Source organism: Nematolebias whitei, chromosome 9, assembly GCF_014905685.2.
Source record: "Nematolebias whitei isolate Nwh7 chromosome 9, NemWhi1, whole genome shotgun sequence".
NCBI classification, from domain to species: Eukaryota; Metazoa; Chordata; class Actinopteri; order Cyprinodontiformes; family Rivulidae; genus Nematolebias; species Nematolebias whitei.
Window position 1 is genome coordinate 19,257,265 of NC_056506.1, and position 19,504 is coordinate 19,276,768.

Here is a 19,504-nt window from a genome sequence, read left to right on the forward strand (position 1 = left end):
AACAGAAGACGTTTCGCTCCTCATCCGAGGAGCTTTCTCAATTCAAACAGCAGACAGTGAGAGATGCAGGTTATAAGGCTGAATCTCACTCTCTGCTCTTTGAATTGAGAAAGCTCCTCGGATGAGGAGCGAAACGTCTTCTGTTACAAATAAAGTCCATTTGTTTTTGTATTGAACGCTTTTTGAATTCATCATGTCCTGGATGACTGAGAATCTTCACCAGCATTTTTCTAGTTTTCCTCCTCTCGGCTGCTCCTTCTAGTTTTCCTTGTCTCGGCTGCTCCTGTAAACTTTACTTACTCTGAGTCCTGAACAGAGTAGGTGGAGTTGCGGTTCTTGCGAAAGCCGGAGAAAATGGACAACACGCTCCGTCGCTTCTTCCTCCTCAATGACTGGGCTTGATGGAGGGACGACAGCTGACTGAAGGAGAGAGGAATACATTAAAAAGTACATGAGCCAACAAGTTTATCAATAGACCCCAAAAATATCTTCAATACTGAATATCCGAACAATAAATGTCCTTGTAAAACCTGGTCAAATCATGTTTATTTCTCTGCCCGCTTATTGTTGCAGTCCGACCAGTTGTTCTTTCTTTTTATTTGACTAGAACAACACCATTGTTGGATTATGGATGTCCTTTGTTGATATTAGTTGTTGTTGAAAGATGAATTAGCATTTTATTTGTCATGCTGCTGTATCAGCCTGTTCTAGCTGTTTTATAAATATTTTAGGTGTAACAGTATGATGTTAATCAGAGGGGCCCAGACTTTTTCATCGTGGAGCTCTAAAATGACCAAGACATTTTAGAAGGAGTCATTTACACAGAACAACCTCTGGAAACATTAGTGTTTTTTCAATGTTTATTGGGTGTAATGAAAAAAAGAGCGGGTTTACACGAACGCTGTAGTGTCAGCTGGGTTGCCATATAAGAAATTGTGAATTATAGTATCAGAATCATAAGCTTTATTATCATTGTACCAAGATAAAACGAGAACATGTCCGTACATTCGTCCGAAAGATGGGCAGAGTGCACAAAGCTGCTGCTCTTTAAGAGCGCAGCCTCTTATCCTTTTCAGAATACAATTTTTAAATAGAAAAAGGGACAAAGCCATGAGAAGAGGATAGTGGCATTACAAAAAAAGATCTCTTCACACCTTGTCCTATCAGGACATGATTTAAGACATCAAAAAACTGTCAGCAGCACATTTATGAACACGTTACATATGTGTTTGACGACGAGGCGGTCCATGAAGCACTAACAGATAGTCCATTGTCCTGATAAGATGATGGTCAGCCGGCACAGTTCTGATAAGCCTCCACAGAAATTGGGGGTGGGGGTTTGCGATAGACAAAAGATTTTCCTTAGTTTACACATTTCCCAGGAGAAATTGATATGTCGGCCTGTTTTCGAGGCCAACTGGGGAGTCAGATTCAGATAAGCCACAGTTGTTGATTTATTCAGGCAGACTATTTTTCTTGTCAACCTTGAGTCTTTACTGGTACTTCCAAGATCCGAAAAAATGGCCAGATTAGGGTACATTCTACTGGTCCGTGCTTAAGAGCCTCTCCAAGTCGTTTCATGCTGATGAGTCGAAAGCCGCAGGTGGCCTGTGATTCAAAGCACTTCCATCTTATGGTTTAGCTCGTAAATCAGCTGATTTTGAGTCCTCAAAGCACGAACCAAACCTTCACATAGGTGGCAGCCTGACCAGATCAGATTAGCTGCAGCTGTCTTCTTTGTACGTTGATAAACCAGGATCCAGACTATTCAAAAAACAGGAAACTTATCATAAATCCAATTATATGCAATTTCAACATCCTCGATCGGAAGCAGAGGTAGACACATCACATTCCACTTCCCCAGAGATATATCCAGCTGCATGCGTTCGTCCGAGCAGACATGAGAGCTCTCCAGGACCCTGTTGCTTGTCATTTGTGTCAAAAGTCCAGTTGGTCACATCCAAAACAGTAGTTGTCATTTCGGAAAAATGTGTAAAAATAGGAGCTCAGATGCACAGACCGAGAGTAAAAAAGCAGGAGGAGAACAGGGAGAGGGAAGAGAATGTGAGCGCCTCGTACTAGAGCAAGTGATAAAAAAATGTATGTCTTTAAAATGATAGTATTTTGACCTAATATGTCATATGTGCTGAGTAAAGATATTCTAAGATGAGGTGTGTGTTTTGTTTGTTGAACATGTGCACAGAAAAGGAGGGGCTAAATAAGACATTTTGAATTTATCTGGCAATCCTGATGCAGGGATCAGCTGCATTCATTGTGCAAGCAGCATCTGCATGATCACAGTTGCATCCAAACTGGTGAATACACCAACGTCTCTTTGGAGCCTGGATTTTATTAGTTTTGCTCCTACATGCTGAAAAAGGGTGAGCAGCATAAAAACACTCTGCTCTCTGACATTTATTATAACTGTTGTTAGAACATCCTGATGCATGCTCAATAATCCAGGTAGAAGAATCTAAAAAAGTTCAATCTGGTCCTCTGGACATTCAAAAAAAAAAAACAAAGAAAAAAAAAATGTAGAAACATTTCGTCTTTCATCCGAGAGACTTCCTCAGTCTGAGGTGCTGTATTCAGCTCAGTCTCTTAAATAGCACCTTCTCAGAGTGAATCAACCAGTTTGCTGCTGACAACCAAAACCAGCTGATCACATGCTCAAGAAGGACCATCAGCCTAACAATGGGTCATTAGCACACTGATGGCTGTTTACTACTCACAGGGGGTTGAGTGATACTAGCAATCACAGCATTGTAAGAGGGGGACAGTTAAACACGGAGGCCTCCACCCCTGTTTAACGATGGACGGTTTCTTTTCACAAAGATGGCCTCCTTTACTCCTCTCTCAAACCATCGTTCCTCTCTGTCCAGGATGTGAACATCTTCATCCCTGAAAGAGTGACCGCTGGCCTGGAGATGAGTGTAGACCACAGAGTCCTGGCCTGATGATGTTGATCTTCTGTGCTGGGCCATCCTTTTGGCCAGTGGCTGTTTAGTTTCCCCGATGTAAGACTGATCACAGCCCTCCTGACACTGAACAACATACACAACATTACTCTATTTGTGCCGGGGGACTGGATCTTTGGGATGAACCAGTCTTTGCCGTAATGTATTTTGGGGTTTAAAAGCCACTGGGACGTTATGTTTCTCTGATACTCCCTCAACATATGGAATGACCACTGGTCTGGGTCTGGGTTCCTCCTTTTCACCTGATGGCTGAATGGAGTCCTGTTTGGGTTTCTTCTCTGCTCCCAGGAAGGCCCAGTTAGGATATCCACATTGCTCTAGAGCCTGTCTTGTGTAGGATTTCTCCTTCTGCCTGGCTCCCGAGGTAGTGGGGATGCTGTCTGCTCTGTGGTACAGAGTCCTGATGACTCCTAACTTGTGCTCCAAAGGGTGATGGGAGTCAAACTGCAAATACTGGTCTGTGTGGGTGGGTTTGCGGTACACCTCGGTTTACAAAAGTCCTCTGTCAGAGACTGAGACCTCACAGTCCAAGAAAGCCAACGTGCCATTTTTTACATCTTCTCGTGTGAACTTGATTTTATTTTTTATTTTTTATTTAGCCTTTATTTATACAGGTAGTCTCATTGAGCCACGATAACTCATTTTCAAGAGAGACCTGTTTAGGGAGCACATGGTGGGGGTTAAGGACCTTGCTCATGGGCCCAGAGTGGGGCGAATGAGGGTGGGGGCAAGTGTGGGTGTTTCACCTACCCCACCCACAATTTTGATATTGTCAGGGCCGGGGCGTGAACCGGCGATCTTCGGATCACAGGCCCACCTCTCTAACCTCTGCGCCACCACTCCCCTAATGTATTTATCCACAGAGTTGATGTGGTCAGTAAAATGTTGGACTTCCTGAGATTTGATTTTAACCCAGGTGTCGTCAACATACCTGAACCAATGACTTGGTGGTGTCCCTGAAAAGGACGTCAAGGCTCTCTTTTCTACCTCCTCCATGTACAGGTTGGCAGCAATAGGAGAAACTGGAGACCCCATAGCACACCCATGTTTCTGCCTATAATATTGCTCCCCATATGTGGAGTAGGTTGACTGCAGGCACAGTTTCAAGAGTTGACACAGTTGTTCTGTAGAAAGCGTGGTCCTGCTGCTCAGAGTGGTGTCTGATTTTAATTTTAAACCGACCACCTCTACTGCATCATCAACAGGAATGCACGTAAAGAGTGATGTGACATCAAAAGAGACCATTGTTTCATCAGTCTCCATGATGACATCCCTCACCTTGTCCACAAAGTCCATGGTGGTATGTGGTGTTCTGAGCTGCCAACTAAAGGGATGAGTACAGACGCCAGATATTTGGAAACATTGTAAGTGACAGAGTTAATCGTGCTAACGATTGGTCTTAAAGGTACACCTTGTTTGTGGATTTTAGGTAAACCATACAGACTAGGTGTGGCCTCCCCTGGATACAGTCTGTGGTACAGAATACGGTCAATAGTTGTTAGAGCAGAAAAACTTTGGACTGCAGCTGCCTGGAGTGCGCTTGTGTCACTTCATACTTGGAGCATTTCACACCTCCATAGGGGGTTCCCCCCGAAAATCTCATAAATAAGTGCTCGAGGCTCAGTGAGACTTACCTGTATAAATAAAGGTTGAATGAATGAATGAATCTCCACCATGAGACCTGGATTCAGGCTGTTGTTGTGGAAATGAACAGCCGAACGTTTCACGTTGTGTAAATGGGGCCTCAGACTGGCCGCTGATACAGTCTGTCAACCAAGTGACACATTTAATAGCTGGATGAGAGGCTGACGTCTATTTTTTTTAAGGCCATGCGATCTACCCATAATACCTTTGAGAGTGACCGGTAGATCACAATCGACATATTGGGGCACCCCTGAACAACACAAAGCATGTTGCAATCTTATTTATAGCCCAAATTTTAGTTTGGTGACCTTAAAAGCAAATTTATTAATTCTGTAATTTATAAAAATCTCTGTAACATAAATGTTTAAAATCAAATTGTAATATCCGAGGTTCAAACATCTAAGCAGCGTGTAATAGTTCTTTCCTAAAGTGAAAACTTGACATACTGTCATGGAGGTCGTCCCTCATTTCTACATTCTTGCTAATTAAAATGTCCCAACAGATAATTGTTCAGAATGAAATCATGTTTGTGATGCAGCAACAACAAAGTCAGCTGTGCAGGGATCAGATTTACTGAGTGGCACCAACCCTCTATCTGAAGCACCACAGCTGACCATCAGCAGCTCTGAGCTCCTCCCAGAAGACGAAGCTCAGATATCGATCTGTAACGATGAGCTTGGCGCAGTTTGGAGGATTTTCATTTCAGCCGTTTGTATCTAAGAAGTCAGCTCCTTCATCATGGCAGACCGGAGAAATGTCCTCTGAGCTGCAAGCGAGGCCCAGTCTGTTGCCCCATTTCCTGCTCCATCCTACCAGTTCTGAACTCCCCCGCTTGAGATGAAGACTAACCTCCAACCCAGAGGGAGTATTTCCAGAGCAGTGCAGCACATTTATGTTTGTTTACATCCAGTGTCTGAGAGACTCCAATACATAAAAATATGTATTTTTAATGTGTGCAGGTTAAAGAAAATATTGCACTGATGTTTTTTGTGGAAGTGAATGGTGGAGTTTTATTTCTTGTCATTTTTTTATGATTATGCCTTACAGATAATCAAAACCCAAAGCTCAGTGTCTTAGATAATTAGAATATTATAAACTTCTGGTGTCACAGTCTGATCAGATGATTAACTCCTGGACATGAGCTACAAATGTCTCATTCCTTGAGTTCAGCTACTGCTGAACCAGAGACGTCAGAAGCGTCTTGCCTGCTGCGGGGACAAAGAACTGGACTGTCAGTGGTCCAATGTCCTCTTTTCACATGAAATATGTTGTAAATCAAGGTCCCAGAGTCTGGATGAAGAGTGGAGAGGTCCAGAATCTACGTTCTTGAAGTCCAGAGTGAAGTTTCCACAGTCAGTGATGGTTTGGGTCCATGTCCTCTGCTGGTTCTGGTTCACTGGGTTTTCTGAAGTCCACACAGCATCTAGCAGGACATTTTAGAGATTTCATGCTTCCTGCTGCTGATGAGCTTTATGGAGATGCTGGTTTCATGTTCCAGCAGGACTCCGCTCCGACCCACACTGATAAAGGTACCAGAAGCTGGCTGTGGAATATTCTAATGTTCTGAGACGCTGAGTTTGGCTTCTCATTATCTATAGGTAATAATTATCAAAATTACTAATTATTAATAAATGTGTTTTTTTTAACAGAAGAACTTTGAGCAGTATTTTAAGTGAAATTTACTTTGACATTGATTTATTTGACACAAATGCTTACAGTAGTGTGCAACGGTCACTGGAAGCAGAGCTCTCAAAACCTTCTAATGCCCCTCCAAGAATTATAAAATGAAACTCTCTGGTAGGTATGATGGTTTCTATAAAAGCATAATTTCTTGCCCAACTTGTGGGGGGTCTGTGCCAAATGAAACACCAACTTTGTTGCATGAAGCACTGATTTATTGACACATAGGTCGTGTTACATGTAAAAATTATTTAGCCCATTGATGTGCCTGACTGTTAACTGGCCTATAGCATGCTCAGACCTGACTGATGATTGTTCTTTTTAAAATGGTAATAATCATTCTAATTGATAAACTGGTTGGACTCCAGTATGGTGACATGTTTTTGTCACGCTACATAGAATAAAAAGTGACGTGGGGCTTTACCTGTCAGGTAAAACTCTCTTGCTGTAGAAATCAGGCAGTCCGTCCTCCAGCATGCTGACTCCTCCGTTCTCAGAGTAGTGCTACACACACACACGCACACACACACACGCACACACACACACACACACACACCAGAAAACATGAGCAGTGATCTCTAAAGGCTGACTAAACGTATTAATGACAGACTGACGGATCCAACAAAGGTCCGTTAGTTAAAGCTCGTTTTAACACGCTGCTCCAACTCAATTTGCATCCATTTAGAGAAAGAGTCTAAACAAACAAGCTGCTCAGTTTGTTGATGCCCCTGGGAGATGGTGGTGTGCTGTTTGGATCACAGAGAAACATGCGGCAGCTTCCTGCTTTGAAAGAAACTTATTTTTAGAACAAGCCTCGGGCTCCGAACACCAGATGAATAACTCGAGTTCACACAAAGCATCCGAGAGCGAAGAGGGAAACGTTTGGTTTGCAGCCTGTGACCTTCACGCTGTGGGATGAGTTCAGAACTTAGGTCCGCTTGGATCATTCCATCGTGAACAGAACCAAACGGTCCATGTGTACCAACCTGCAGATGTGTGTGTGTGTGGGGGGGGGTCTGACCACTGAAGGTCAGAAAAAGGTTAAATATCTGTGTTTACTCACAGACTCAGGAGGAAGGTGAACGGCTCTGTGACGCCGTGGTGGGCGGGGCCTGACGTGGGTCACGTGACGCAAGGGCGAGCCATTGGTTGGCAGTGTGGACAGACATTCCCATGATGCCGAGTGGCTGAGGGAGGTGGAGTGGGAGGGGGCGGAGGGCGTTGGAGAGGGACTGGGCTCATCACCCAAACCTTTCAAATGAAATCAGACAAAAGGGTCACTATGGACCTGCAGCACGTTGTCTCACTTTCTTACACATCTGTAAAATTATTTTATTTTACTGTATAACATGTGAAATACATACAGGAATGTTGGTCTTTAAAAGTGCATTAACAGTAAATAATATTTTAGTGTAAAAGAAGACAAAATGCTGTCATCTGACTCTACGGTTGAATATTTTCTTTAATTTAAAGCAGAAACTCACTCATTCTGGTGGAGACCGGACGGATTCTACGGGTTCTGGAGCTCCGCTTCTTGATGGCCATTGTGTCCTTTTGATAAACAAACAACAACAAAAAACATGTACTTGTACAGAAATAAAAACTTTTTAAATGCATGCTGCTCTGTTTGCTTTGTCCTTTACAGATAAAACATATACAATTAAAAATATATATTATGTTTGAGATGCTGCATGAAGCTGAAAAAGCTGAGACATTTTCAAGCTGATTTGAACAGTTTGTTGAAATTTTTCTTATAACACCTAAAAATGAGCTATGAACAATCAATATCTTATCTGTTGTAGACAGCTCTTTGAAGGATCTCAGATGGAGAAACTGTGAATTTCTAACTGGACTGACATGCAGGCATTATTTGTTTTAAACCTTCAGGCCTTCTTGATCAGATATGACACAGTCCGAGTCTCAGACGGCACCTAAAGAGCTGCAGCTAAAAAATACCTGTGTCATGTGAAATTGACTGCGATGAAAAGGTTTAAAACAAAGTGTTGGCAGGAACCACTGTGAAGTTTTTAAATTTAGACTTGTTTGAAGAAAGATGAAATCCACGTGGACCCATTTAAACTAGACGTTAACCTGCTAATGGAACGAGGGTAAAAACTGATTCCTCCAAACTCGTCACTGTCTGCAACAGGTAAGGTAGAAACTGTTTGTGAGAGAACAGTCATGCTCTGACTGCTGAAGAGAGTGTTTGAATAATCAGTCATTCCCTTGGTGGTACCTCACCAGCACCAGTGTCATGATCAAACCGACACGTGTGGTGTTAACAATGTTCCATGCTTCAGTCACTTACTATTCCAAGGTTGACACCAAAATCCTCATCAGGGAAGTCCAGAGACTCAACTAGTCTGGAATGTCTGATGGTGCGTCTGCCTGTTCCCACATCATCCCATCTCTTCGCCTGAGACACTTGCCGCAGCTGACGCACAAACACAAACAAGCACACACACATGAGAGGCCAGCCTGCACTTGAACCAGCGTGGTCCCCAAACACAGCAGAGGTCACTTTAATATCACATGGTCAGGATTTGAATTAAAGACAACTTCTTGATCAGTAAAGCAGAGTGAGGCATGATAGAGGACAAACTGGCACTGCAGCAAAACATAGTGGAGAATGAGACGTTACGTTGGAGGTAGGGGATGGAATACAAAGCAGAAATTGTGCTGTTGTTAGTCGAAGACCACAAGGAATGAATGAAGAGAATGAAAGAGAAAGAAGAGTAGAGGTCGTAGAAATTGTGGACTAGGAAGTGGAAAAGATTAGTGAGGGTGAAGTCCAGAAAGCTCTGAAAAGAATGAAGAAGGGGAAGTCAGTAGGACCTGATGACATACCAGTGGAGGTTTGGAAATGTCTTGGAGAGATGGCAGTGAGGGTTTTGACTCAAATATTCAACGGCATATTTGAGGGTGAGGAAATGAATGAGGAATGGAGAAGAAGTGTGCTGGTGCCCATTTTTAAGAACAAGGGTGATGTACAGAGATGTAGCAACTACAGGGGAATTAAGTTGAAGAGCCACATGATGAAGATCTGGGAGAGAGTTGTGGAAGCAAAACTTAGACAAGAGATGATTATTGGTGGGCAGCAGTATGGTTTCATGCTGAGAAAAAGACATCTTTGCTTTGAGGATGCTGATGGAGAAGTACAGAGAGGGTCAGAAAGAACTCCATTGTGTCTTTATGGATTTAGAAAAAGCATCTGACAGAGTGCCGAGGGAGGAGGTGTGGTACTGCATGAGGAAATCTGAAGTGGCAGAGAAGTATGTTAGACTGGTACAGGACATGTATGAGGACAGCAGGACATGTATGAGGACAGCAGGACATGTATGAGGACAGCAGGACATGTATGAGGACAGCAGGACAGTGGTGAGATGTGCTATAGGAGTGACAGATAGCTTCAAGGTGGAGGTGGGAGTGCATCAAGGATCGGCTCTGAGCCCCTTCTTGTTGCTCTGGTGATGGACCGACTAACAGATGAGGTCAGGCAGGAATCCCCGTGGACTATGATGTTTGCAGATGATATTGTGATCTGTGGTGAGAACTAGGGCTTTAACAGACTACTCGAGTAATCAACATATCGATTCCTAGGACACCTATCGAGTTTTTTAATTTCACGTTGAATATTCGTGGTGACGTCATTACGTCGCCGTTACGTCATTGCGTCACGTGATCCACACTGGGCACGGGTTACAAAATAGATTCCTCCAAGCAGACAGATAGAGCGGAGCAGGCCCAGTCTTGACAAACAGGTAGAAATACATCAATAGTATAAAAATATTTAACTAAAGATGAATCTTCTGGTTCAACTACAATAAGGAAACAGAAAATGAAACAACTTCCTGACTGTTTGGAGCACGTTGTGAACCGGTGTTACACCATATTTTGTGACCACCATATATTATGACCGTAGGGGGCAGTGTTACATGCACTGTTGCAGGACACAGAATATGTTGTAACACCAGGTCCAATGACCGAACCAGAACCAGCTTCTTCTGACCTTGTTTCACAAACAAAAAGCAAAAAATATTAATCTCTAAACCTATAAAAAGTTAAATCTATAAACATATTAATCTCCAAAACTAAACTTAATACACACCACTGCGGGCGGTGGTGCGAGGTGGTCGACCCCCCACTGATTTTAGTTTAGTTTTTTACATGCTGCATGTTTCTTCACTTTTGCAGCTTAATAATAATAATAACTAATAGTTTAGTTTTTCCTGTGACTTATTTGCATTATGATAAATGGTAGGAGCATAATACACGCTCCCAATGTTTTGTTGGTCTTTATTTTTTTTTGTAAATAATGACCTTTTTTGTGGTTTTATTTATTTATTTATTTTTGTATCTTTAGATCCTATGATGTCATCAAGTACTCGAGTTCTACTCGAGTTTTATTATGTTAATGTCGAGTTTTAAAATGATGTAGTCGTTCAACCCCTAGTGAGAACAAGGAACTGGTGGAAGAAAACTTGGAGAGGTGGAGGTATGCACTTGAAAGAAGAGGAAATATTTTTGTTCTATTCTGGCTCTCGTTCAAGACAGATGCTTCTCCTCTCCCTCCCCCTGTTCTCCCTTTCCCCCTGCTTCTGCTCTCTGTGTGTCTCGGAGCTCCTGGTACACATCTCCCGAACAAAAAACACTATTATGGATCTGACGAGCTGACGACTTTCAATAAATCGACAAAATCTTTTCAACAAAACGACAGGGTCCTGGAGAACCCTCTTGCCCAGCTGAGACTCACACTGTGGGGTACATCAGAGATCAGCTGATGTCTCTCAGTTTTGTCTTAGGAGGACGTTGAAGATGTTTATATATTTGGATTTATGATAGCAGGGGTTCTGCTATTTGGCATCAGTGGGGCTCTGTTTTATCAACTTAAAGAAGACATCGGCAGCAGTTTCGGCCATGACAAAGCTTCCCAGTCTGTGTTTGGTTCGTGCTATGAGGACTCAGCTGATTAACGAGCGAAAACGTAAGATGAAGACAATTTGTGAGAATCGCAGGCCACCTAGCTGCGGCTTTAGGACTCGACAACATATGGAATCAGTCATGGGGAGGCTCATAACATGTATCAGTGGAGAGGAATACCCATAAAATCTGGACATTTTGGACCAAGGAAGTTCCAGCAGGACTCAAGGCTGACAAGAAAAACAGTCTGTCTGAAGAAAAATCAACAATTGTGGTTTATCTGAATCTGACTCCCCCGTTTGGCCTCGGACACGAGCCGACTATCAAATTTCTCCTGGGACGTGGGTAAGTAGGGAAAAAGCTTTGTCTTCGTCTTCGTCTAGGCAGGATGGAGTTTACAAGTTTACAAGACAGTGGTGAGACCAGCTATGTTGTATGGTCTGGAGACAGAGACATGGACAAAAAGACAGGAGACATAACTGGAAGTGGCAGAAATGAAGATGTTGAGGTTCTCCTTAGGAGTGACAAGAATGGATAAGATTAGGAATTAGATCATCAGAGGTACAGCACAGGTTGAACAACTGGGAGATAAAGTTAGAGAGACCAGACTGAGATGGTTTGGACATGTCCAGAGGAGGGACAGTGGGTGTATTGGTAGAAGGATGTTAGAAATGCAGCTGTCTGGAAAAGACAAGAGGAGATATATGGATGCAGTTAGAGAGGACATGGAGGTAGATGGAGTGAAGACAGAGGATGAAGAGGACAGAGTGAGATAGAGGAGGATGACTCTCTGTGGTGACCCCTGAAGAGGGAAAAGCCGAAAAAATTAGAAGTGAAAACAGTTTAAAAACTAATTTAAACAATTTCTTCTAGAATCTACAAAAAGTCATGCATTAAAGGTGTATTACCAGTACCAGGGTTTTATGAGTGTTGTAGAGCTCCTGGAGAATCTGATCCACGATTGAGTTAGTCAGATAGGACACCACGGACAGCTTCACCTCCCTGAAGCAAGAAAACCAAGAAACATCACCTCACTTACTAATTTTACCAGATGGAGCATTTAAACCTGGTTCTGTTCTTCTTACTCAAGCGCTCTGTTGATATCTTCAGCTGCTCTCTCCATCAGGGCACTGTGGATGGTGGAGCGAGGGATGGAGACCTGCTCTGAGATGGATGACAGAGGTGGGCTGAGTCTCTCTGCAGCTGAGCAGGACATGGGACACAACTCACGACAGAGAGACACCATGGAGTCCACCACCACCTGGACAGGACAGAATGGGCACTGAGCTTCACATCATCTTAAGAACTGCAGACTTGGTCAATTCTCAAACGCACCCATTTGTTTCTGCACTGCAGTTCTGTGCTTCTTAGGTTGTAAAAGCAGAGCGGCTGTTCATTCAGCTCAAAACGTAACACCTATATTCAGTTCACATGATGTTCGCCTTCATAAACAACTCACATTGCGCAATTTACAACCCCATCAGTTTATAAACACCACAAAACCATAAAGATTTTATAGTTGCCTTCTCAATATATGTTCATTTTTTTTAAATCCTTGTGTAAATTTTAATATGGAGGAGAGAAATAAACGTCTAACAGCTTCCTTCCTGTGAAATTAAATGCCACATTTCCTCTGAAGTCAGCACACCTGTAACACACACATTAACAGGCGACTTAAATGATAGGAAATAAATCTTCTGTGGACTCAGCAGTTGTCAGTGTCCTACCTGCAGCTCTTTGTCAGCAGCCTTGGCCAGCTCTCCTGCCAGGGTGTCCAGGCGCTGTCTGACGGGACCATCCACGGACAACACATGGGCCAGCTCGCACAGAGAGGGGTAAAGCTGGTGGACACACAAAGCAACATGAACACATGACTCCGAGCAGAAACCCTGCAAACAAACTAATCATTACATTATTACAGAAAATACTTTTTCAAACAAGAGAGAGGGAAACAGAAGGAGCTCATTATTTGCTTTGTTACAGTTTGAAGGCAGATGTTCACAAACACCTTTCTTGAGTTGACTGGATTAGATGAGAAAATTACATCCATCCATTTTCTTTACCCGCTTCTTCCATTTTGGGTCACGGGGGTCGCTAGTGCCCATGTCCAGCAATCACTGTGCGAGGGGCGGGGTACACCCTGGACGGGTCGCAAGTCCATCACAGGGACACACAGAGACAAACAACACAAACAACCATTCACTCTCTCACTCACACCTAGGGACAATTTAGAGTTACCAATCAGTCTAACATGCATGTTTTTGGTCTGTGGGAGGAAACCGGAGCATCCGGAGAAAACCCACGCATGCACGGAGAGAACATGCAAACTCCACCCAGAAAGGCCCCTGGAGCGGGGTTTGAACCAGGGACCTGCTCGCTGAGAGGCAGCAGCTCTACCAGTTGTGCCACCGTGCTGCCCGAGAAAATTACATTTTGAACATAAATTATTGGTGATGATGCATGGAACTGTTGTACACGCTCATGGCATGGAAATTATTAGCAAAGCAATATAACCTAACTGCATCAGTGCCTCCTTTTGATGAGTCAACAATTTTTTTCGCCGATGAACCATCTGGAGATCAGAATAAGCATTGCACAGTGAAGTACACAAAATTACATTCTGTGCAGTCGTCTGTAGTGAACTTAACCTGATGTCAAAACTAAGCCTAAGGTCAAAACCCTTGACCTTAAGAACCTTGTGGGACAGAAACTGTCGTTTCATTGATTTGAATCCAGAAATACAGGTTCACCCATCCTGAGACTTTCTTTCTTGAAAATCAAGTGAAAGAACACTCTCTTTTCTATTATCATTCCTGTTTTACAAATGTTTGATAATCAAAGTGTTTTAGTTCAACCATTTTAGATGTTGCAGTGAACTAATCAATTTTATTAACTGTAAAACAGTAACAATGATTTTTAGTTGCTTATGCAAAGTTAGAATTCATGTTAAGGCCTGTTACAGAGTTTTTATGCATTTTCTGATTTCTGTCTTTGAATGAGCAAGTGTGCGTTTTCCAAGGTCAGGAGTCGAAGCAGACATGTGTTGGAACAACTGTCTTGTTTACATCCTCTCAGACGTCAACAGAGAAGTTGGCACCTGTTCTCCAAACTCGCCAAAACAAAACTTTCCCTGTCTGAGAACAGTTTTAATCTGTTCCATAACAATTCTTGCTGTTTTCTGACTTCTAGTAACCTCTTACGTCACAAACCACACCCCTGTCTGGTTAATATGGACCAATCAGGGACGCTCAAATATACCGGAAATAGAGCTCTTTAAAATGCCGGTACTTCCTAGTTCTCTCAGTTCGGCGGCGCGGAGAAGTTCTGAGATGTTCGCAGTTCTGTGAAGTCGTTTGGGAGAACAGAAGTCCAGCCATGATAAGGCTCTTCGAGTTGGATTATAACATCTTCCACCTCAGAGTGGAACTTCTGAAGGACTCCACTCATGTGAAGTCCACTTGCTGAGGTGAGCTGGTGTCGGACGGAATCTCGTCACTACTTCGGACGAGTCGCAGCCATCCTATGGAGACGCTGGACAGGTAGCGTTAACTGGACCTCCATATCTGCTGATTTATCTTCAGAAAGGTAATGAGTCAAGTTTCCTACCAAGCGTACCGAGGAAAAGCTGGGCTCGAATGGAGAGGGTCGGTTCTGGTCAACACTCCCCCTCACACACCATCTTTTACTCCCTTTAAACTTCATTTCCATCTTTAAATTCTTCTCTCAAGTAGAAATCCTTCCAGATAATTTAGAAATGTCTGTGTAAAGTGCTCATCCACCGCCGTGTGGATAATTGATCATAATTGTACAGTTTTCATTGATGTCTGCTGTTCTGCTGAAGAGTGGAAACAATCGCCGCATTGTTTCTCACTACCTGTAAAGCTGTTAATTATGTTGTTATTTTCATATTTTGCCAAATTAATGTAAATGTTTGATGTTAAACTTTGATTCTGTAAAATAAATGACCGCATTCATTTTGATGGGTCAAAGATAAATGACGTCTCACGTTTACATTTCATTAAATTCAATGCACGTTTTATTCAGTCCAGAAAAATGAAGAATCCGTTTTAATTGATGAATATATCTCCGCATCTGTTCATCTACATATTGGTGGCCCGTCCGTACGTTACTACATATTGGTGGCCCGTAACGTGCTCATAAATGGACTGTGTATGCGTGTAATAATCGATATTTCATGTTGGCATGAGGAAAATAGCAGATTGTTTGCATGTTTACGCAGCGGCTGAAGCTGCGCGCTTGGGGTAACACGCTGCATGTTTACGCTGGGATGTTTGAAGCTGAAATTGTGAGTCATATGTCTTTAAAGCTGAAATTGTACGCCTGTTATGTGTAACTAAAGCTGGGTTTGTGTGGAAACGCTTTATTCTGTTTAAAGACGGTCCAGACGCGGTTCTGGTTCCGGCTCGGTTCTGAGAAAGATCGGACGAGTTGTTTAAATAGCTAGAAAGACGTTTTTGAGACCGGGGCGCTGACTCCGTGCAGCTCAGAGCTTGATTCGTGACACTTGTAACAGAAATTGGTGCATTTTGACAGTTTACAAGGCGAAAAGTTGTCGAATTATTTCAGGCTAACAGTAACATGCTAGTTGGAAAAACGGTTCGTGATTGGTTGGATTAGCTGCTGTGAAGCGCTCTGATTTGCTGAGAAGTGAATGACGTGCCTACGTCATTTCCTCTCACCCCCGTGCTGCTTTGCCATTGGCGGATTCAGTCACGTGACCCGGACATGAAAACTCGTTTTTCATAGGGAATAAAATCTGCTTTTTAAAGCGGAAAAGCGCTTAAAAGCTGTATTCTGAAACGCTGCTTAAGTTCTTCAAAGTCTAATTGCTAAAATTTTGCCACGTTTGAGTAAAAAATCCGTTCAGAAATGTTGGTTTTAACCAAGTCTAGCCGATGCTAATTTTAAACTAACAGCTAACGACCGGATGCCACAGGAAGTCATAGCGACTCCTACTGGATAACACTAACAGTGTCTGAGTTAAAATGAGTAAGGTTATGTTGACATCTTCTGGAGAGACTTGAGATCACAGGTTTTCACTTCGCTTTTTAAGTATTTTGAGTGAAATTAAACGTTTTTTATTTCTGTAAGGCATTTTTGAGTTAATAAACGTTCCTCAAAACTGAATAATCACTGTTATCTTGCATTTAAAAAGTTATTAAGGTAGTTATGCAGACAGGCATTTACCAACAAACCTTTATTCACTGGTAATTCCTCATTGAGAAGGTACAAAATAAAAGGTAGAAACTTTTTAACAAAAAAGGTACAGTTTCACATACTCACAGAGTTGATAAAGTTTACTCATTTGCTAAAAGATAATGCACGTTTAATTGTTAAATCACTAAATAAGAGTAAATATATCAGTAGAGAGAAACTCTTCTGATTTTATTTTACCACCTAAACAATTACATCTCCTATTTAAATTTTTAATAACGGATGATGGCGAACGAAGAGGTAAACACTGACCTCCTGCACTCCAATGATGCCGTCCAAACGGCTTTACATATTTTAACAAATTCAATTATTGGTAATCAATTAGGGCAATTAGAAGACCTTGATGACAATCAAAGAGATGAAGAACTGCAGAGGTTGGCAAAAGCAGCTAAAGTGTCAGAGGATACAAAATCGAGCCATGAACGGTTAGCAAAAATTTCCCTGCTTCTCAAAGCGGAATTGGACCATCAGGTTGCACAAAATGTCATGCTATCCAGAGGATATGAATCTGAAAAGGAGAGGTGTGACGGATTGATGAATGCGTCTGCATTGGAGAAGGAACAATTTCAGATTGATAGGGACCTCTCAAAGACTGAGCTGTCATTACAGGCTCAATCATATGAGGAGAGGATTAGGGATAGAGACCGTGCGTACCAAGCCGCGTGTTCAGACAACGAAGTGCTACAACAGCAGTTGCAACAAGCATTAAAGGAGCTGGAGGGTTGCAAAGCGGAAAAGGCGATGATTCTCCAACAATGTCTGAGTTTACAAAGTGAATGTCAGACATCACAGGAGCGCCTGAAAGCTTGTGAGGAGAATCTAGCCACAGCAACAAACAAGATTTCTGACGTGGGGCGAGCTGGTCTGGGACTCAGGGACGAACAAGGTCAGGGTCCGGGTCAGCCACAACCACCCCAGACAGATGCTGTTACACCTCCTCCCCTTAGCCCCGTTCCAACACCCCCACCTCGGGTGATAAGGACGGGTCTGCACCGACTTGCACCTCCTACTCTTAGCCCCGTTGTAACACCCCCATCTCGGGTGATAGGGATGGATCTGCACCGACTTGAACCTCCTACTTTTAACACCATTCCGTCATCCCCACCCCCATCTCGGGTGGTAGGGGCAGACCTTCACCAATTTGCACCACCAACCACACAAGAGAGACCGTTGATACTGTCTCCTTCAATGGGTGATTTGCAAAAAATCTCAAAATATGTACAACGCTTTGTACCTGGACCGATGGGTTCATCTGGAACAAAAGCGTATCTCAGAGATCTTGAGTTCAGATTGAGAGGTTATCCTAATGCTACGGTAGAGGATAAAATCAGTCTGATACGGCTCACTTCGGACAGAGAGGTGTTCACCTTCATCGAGCGTCTACCTGATGCAACGAGAAGGGATTACAACCTTCTGTGTGAAGCTTTGATCAGAGAGTACGACTCCTGCACGGGACCTGCTGGTTTCCCAGCTGCAGACAAGGTCACGCAGGGTAAAACTGAACATCCAAGAGTTTATTACAAAAGAATCTTCCAAGCTTATTTTGGTAACAGAAATGAAACCGGAATGGAGGAAGAGGAAGGTTTTAAGTTTGTTTTCAGCAAAAATCTCTACACTGATTTTAGGCGATCAGTACAAATGATGGCAAATTTCAGAGAAAAATCCATCAGTGAGATTAGACAGTGTGCTGTGAATGTGTTTGAGGCATGCCCTCATGCTAAGACGCCCATTGAAGTGTTTCCTAGTGTAAAGGTTAAACCCCTCCCTCTTGAACTGGAAGGACGGCGTGCTTCGCCGCCTCCTCCTAAGAAAGTTGAGAGAAAACAGTCTGTTCAAACTAACAAACCGCGTCCTGAAGGTGCACGCTGGGACAAAAAAGCTCCTCTTTCAGAGGATGACAGTGATTATCGAAAAAGGGGTGAGCGTAGGACGCAAAGATATGGGAATCCATATCATCAGGGGCAGTACGTAAGGGAACCCCCAAAAGACGTACCTGACCGTCCCCCACCTTGGCCGTAACGAACCGAGGCGAAAAAATCACAAAAGTTCCAGAAACAAGGCCCTACACCTCTGAGCTCGGAAGAGACAGAGAAAATACGCAGGTTGTTAGAAACTTTGAAACACACTGACACGGGAACCCAACCAGGAGCACTATGCAGTAATGTAATCCCTATTACATCTGAGGGCGCGAATGACAACATTACAGATGTCGGTGGAACACACCAAGACATTGCTGTTGTTGCCTCAAACAACCCCTCATCAGAAGAAGGGGGGGTAAACACACACACAACCGATACCGAGTCATCGCAAGCTGAACACTCAGAAACAGCTACTGCTGTGTTGACGGTTCAGACAAACCAAGATTACACAGATAAGGCTGAACGCGTGAAGAAGCGTCAGAAAAAACCCAAGAGGTTTCTGTGTAACTTTATCAGAAGGGGGGTCGCCAAAAAGGCGTACCTGTCGGTAACACTCGAAGGTGTCCTCACACACGAAGCACTCTTGGACGGTGGGGCAGACATAACAATTATGTCAGCTAAACTGTTCGAGGAGCTGAGGACGGCCGCTGCCAGTGTTAACAGGATAATACCTCTCTCTGAATGTGCTATAGAAATGCAGGGTCTCTCAGAGGTGAGAACAACCCTGACAGCTATAGCGATGGTTCACATGCAGATTGGCAAAATGACACTGTACCACCCGGTACACGTGTCTCGTGTTGACTCATTCCCATTTTTGGTTGGCCAGGATTTTATAAATCGCTTCGACGCGATTATAGATTACGGTGATCAAACAATGTGGACAACAGTGAGCAAACCACTGCCAATAGATACGCCTCCGGAGTGTGACACAGACTGCCCAACAGCAGGTACTGCGGAAGGCGCACAGGACTCCTCAGCCGAGGACACGAGCCCGGTGAGTACTCCTCTGACATCATGTGAAACCAAAGAGACCCACCCAGTGGTCCAAACTCTGACCCAACAAGACAGCCTCCTCTGTGAGCTGGAGCAGTCAGAGTCCACCAAACACTACCTACCACTGGTAGTTAA

At 43.3% G+C, this 19,504-nt stretch overlaps 1 protein-coding gene across 1 annotated transcript in view; it reads right to left on the reverse strand.

Moving 5' to 3' along the window:
• The window catches only part of carmil3 (capping protein regulator and myosin 1 linker 3), a 177,632-nt gene that overhangs the window by 14,074 nt on the left and 144,054 nt on the right, over positions 1 to 19,504 (reverse strand). Inside the window, 8 exon segments of the mRNA XM_037682030.1 lie at positions 301 to 420; positions 6,727 to 6,806; positions 7,366 to 7,553; positions 7,787 to 7,853; positions 8,611 to 8,736; positions 12,137 to 12,224; positions 12,308 to 12,483; positions 12,950 to 13,063. Of these exon segments, the coding sequence (XP_037537958.1) occupies positions 301 to 420; positions 6,727 to 6,806; positions 7,366 to 7,553; positions 7,787 to 7,853; positions 8,611 to 8,736; positions 12,137 to 12,224; positions 12,308 to 12,483; positions 12,950 to 13,063 (959 nt within the window).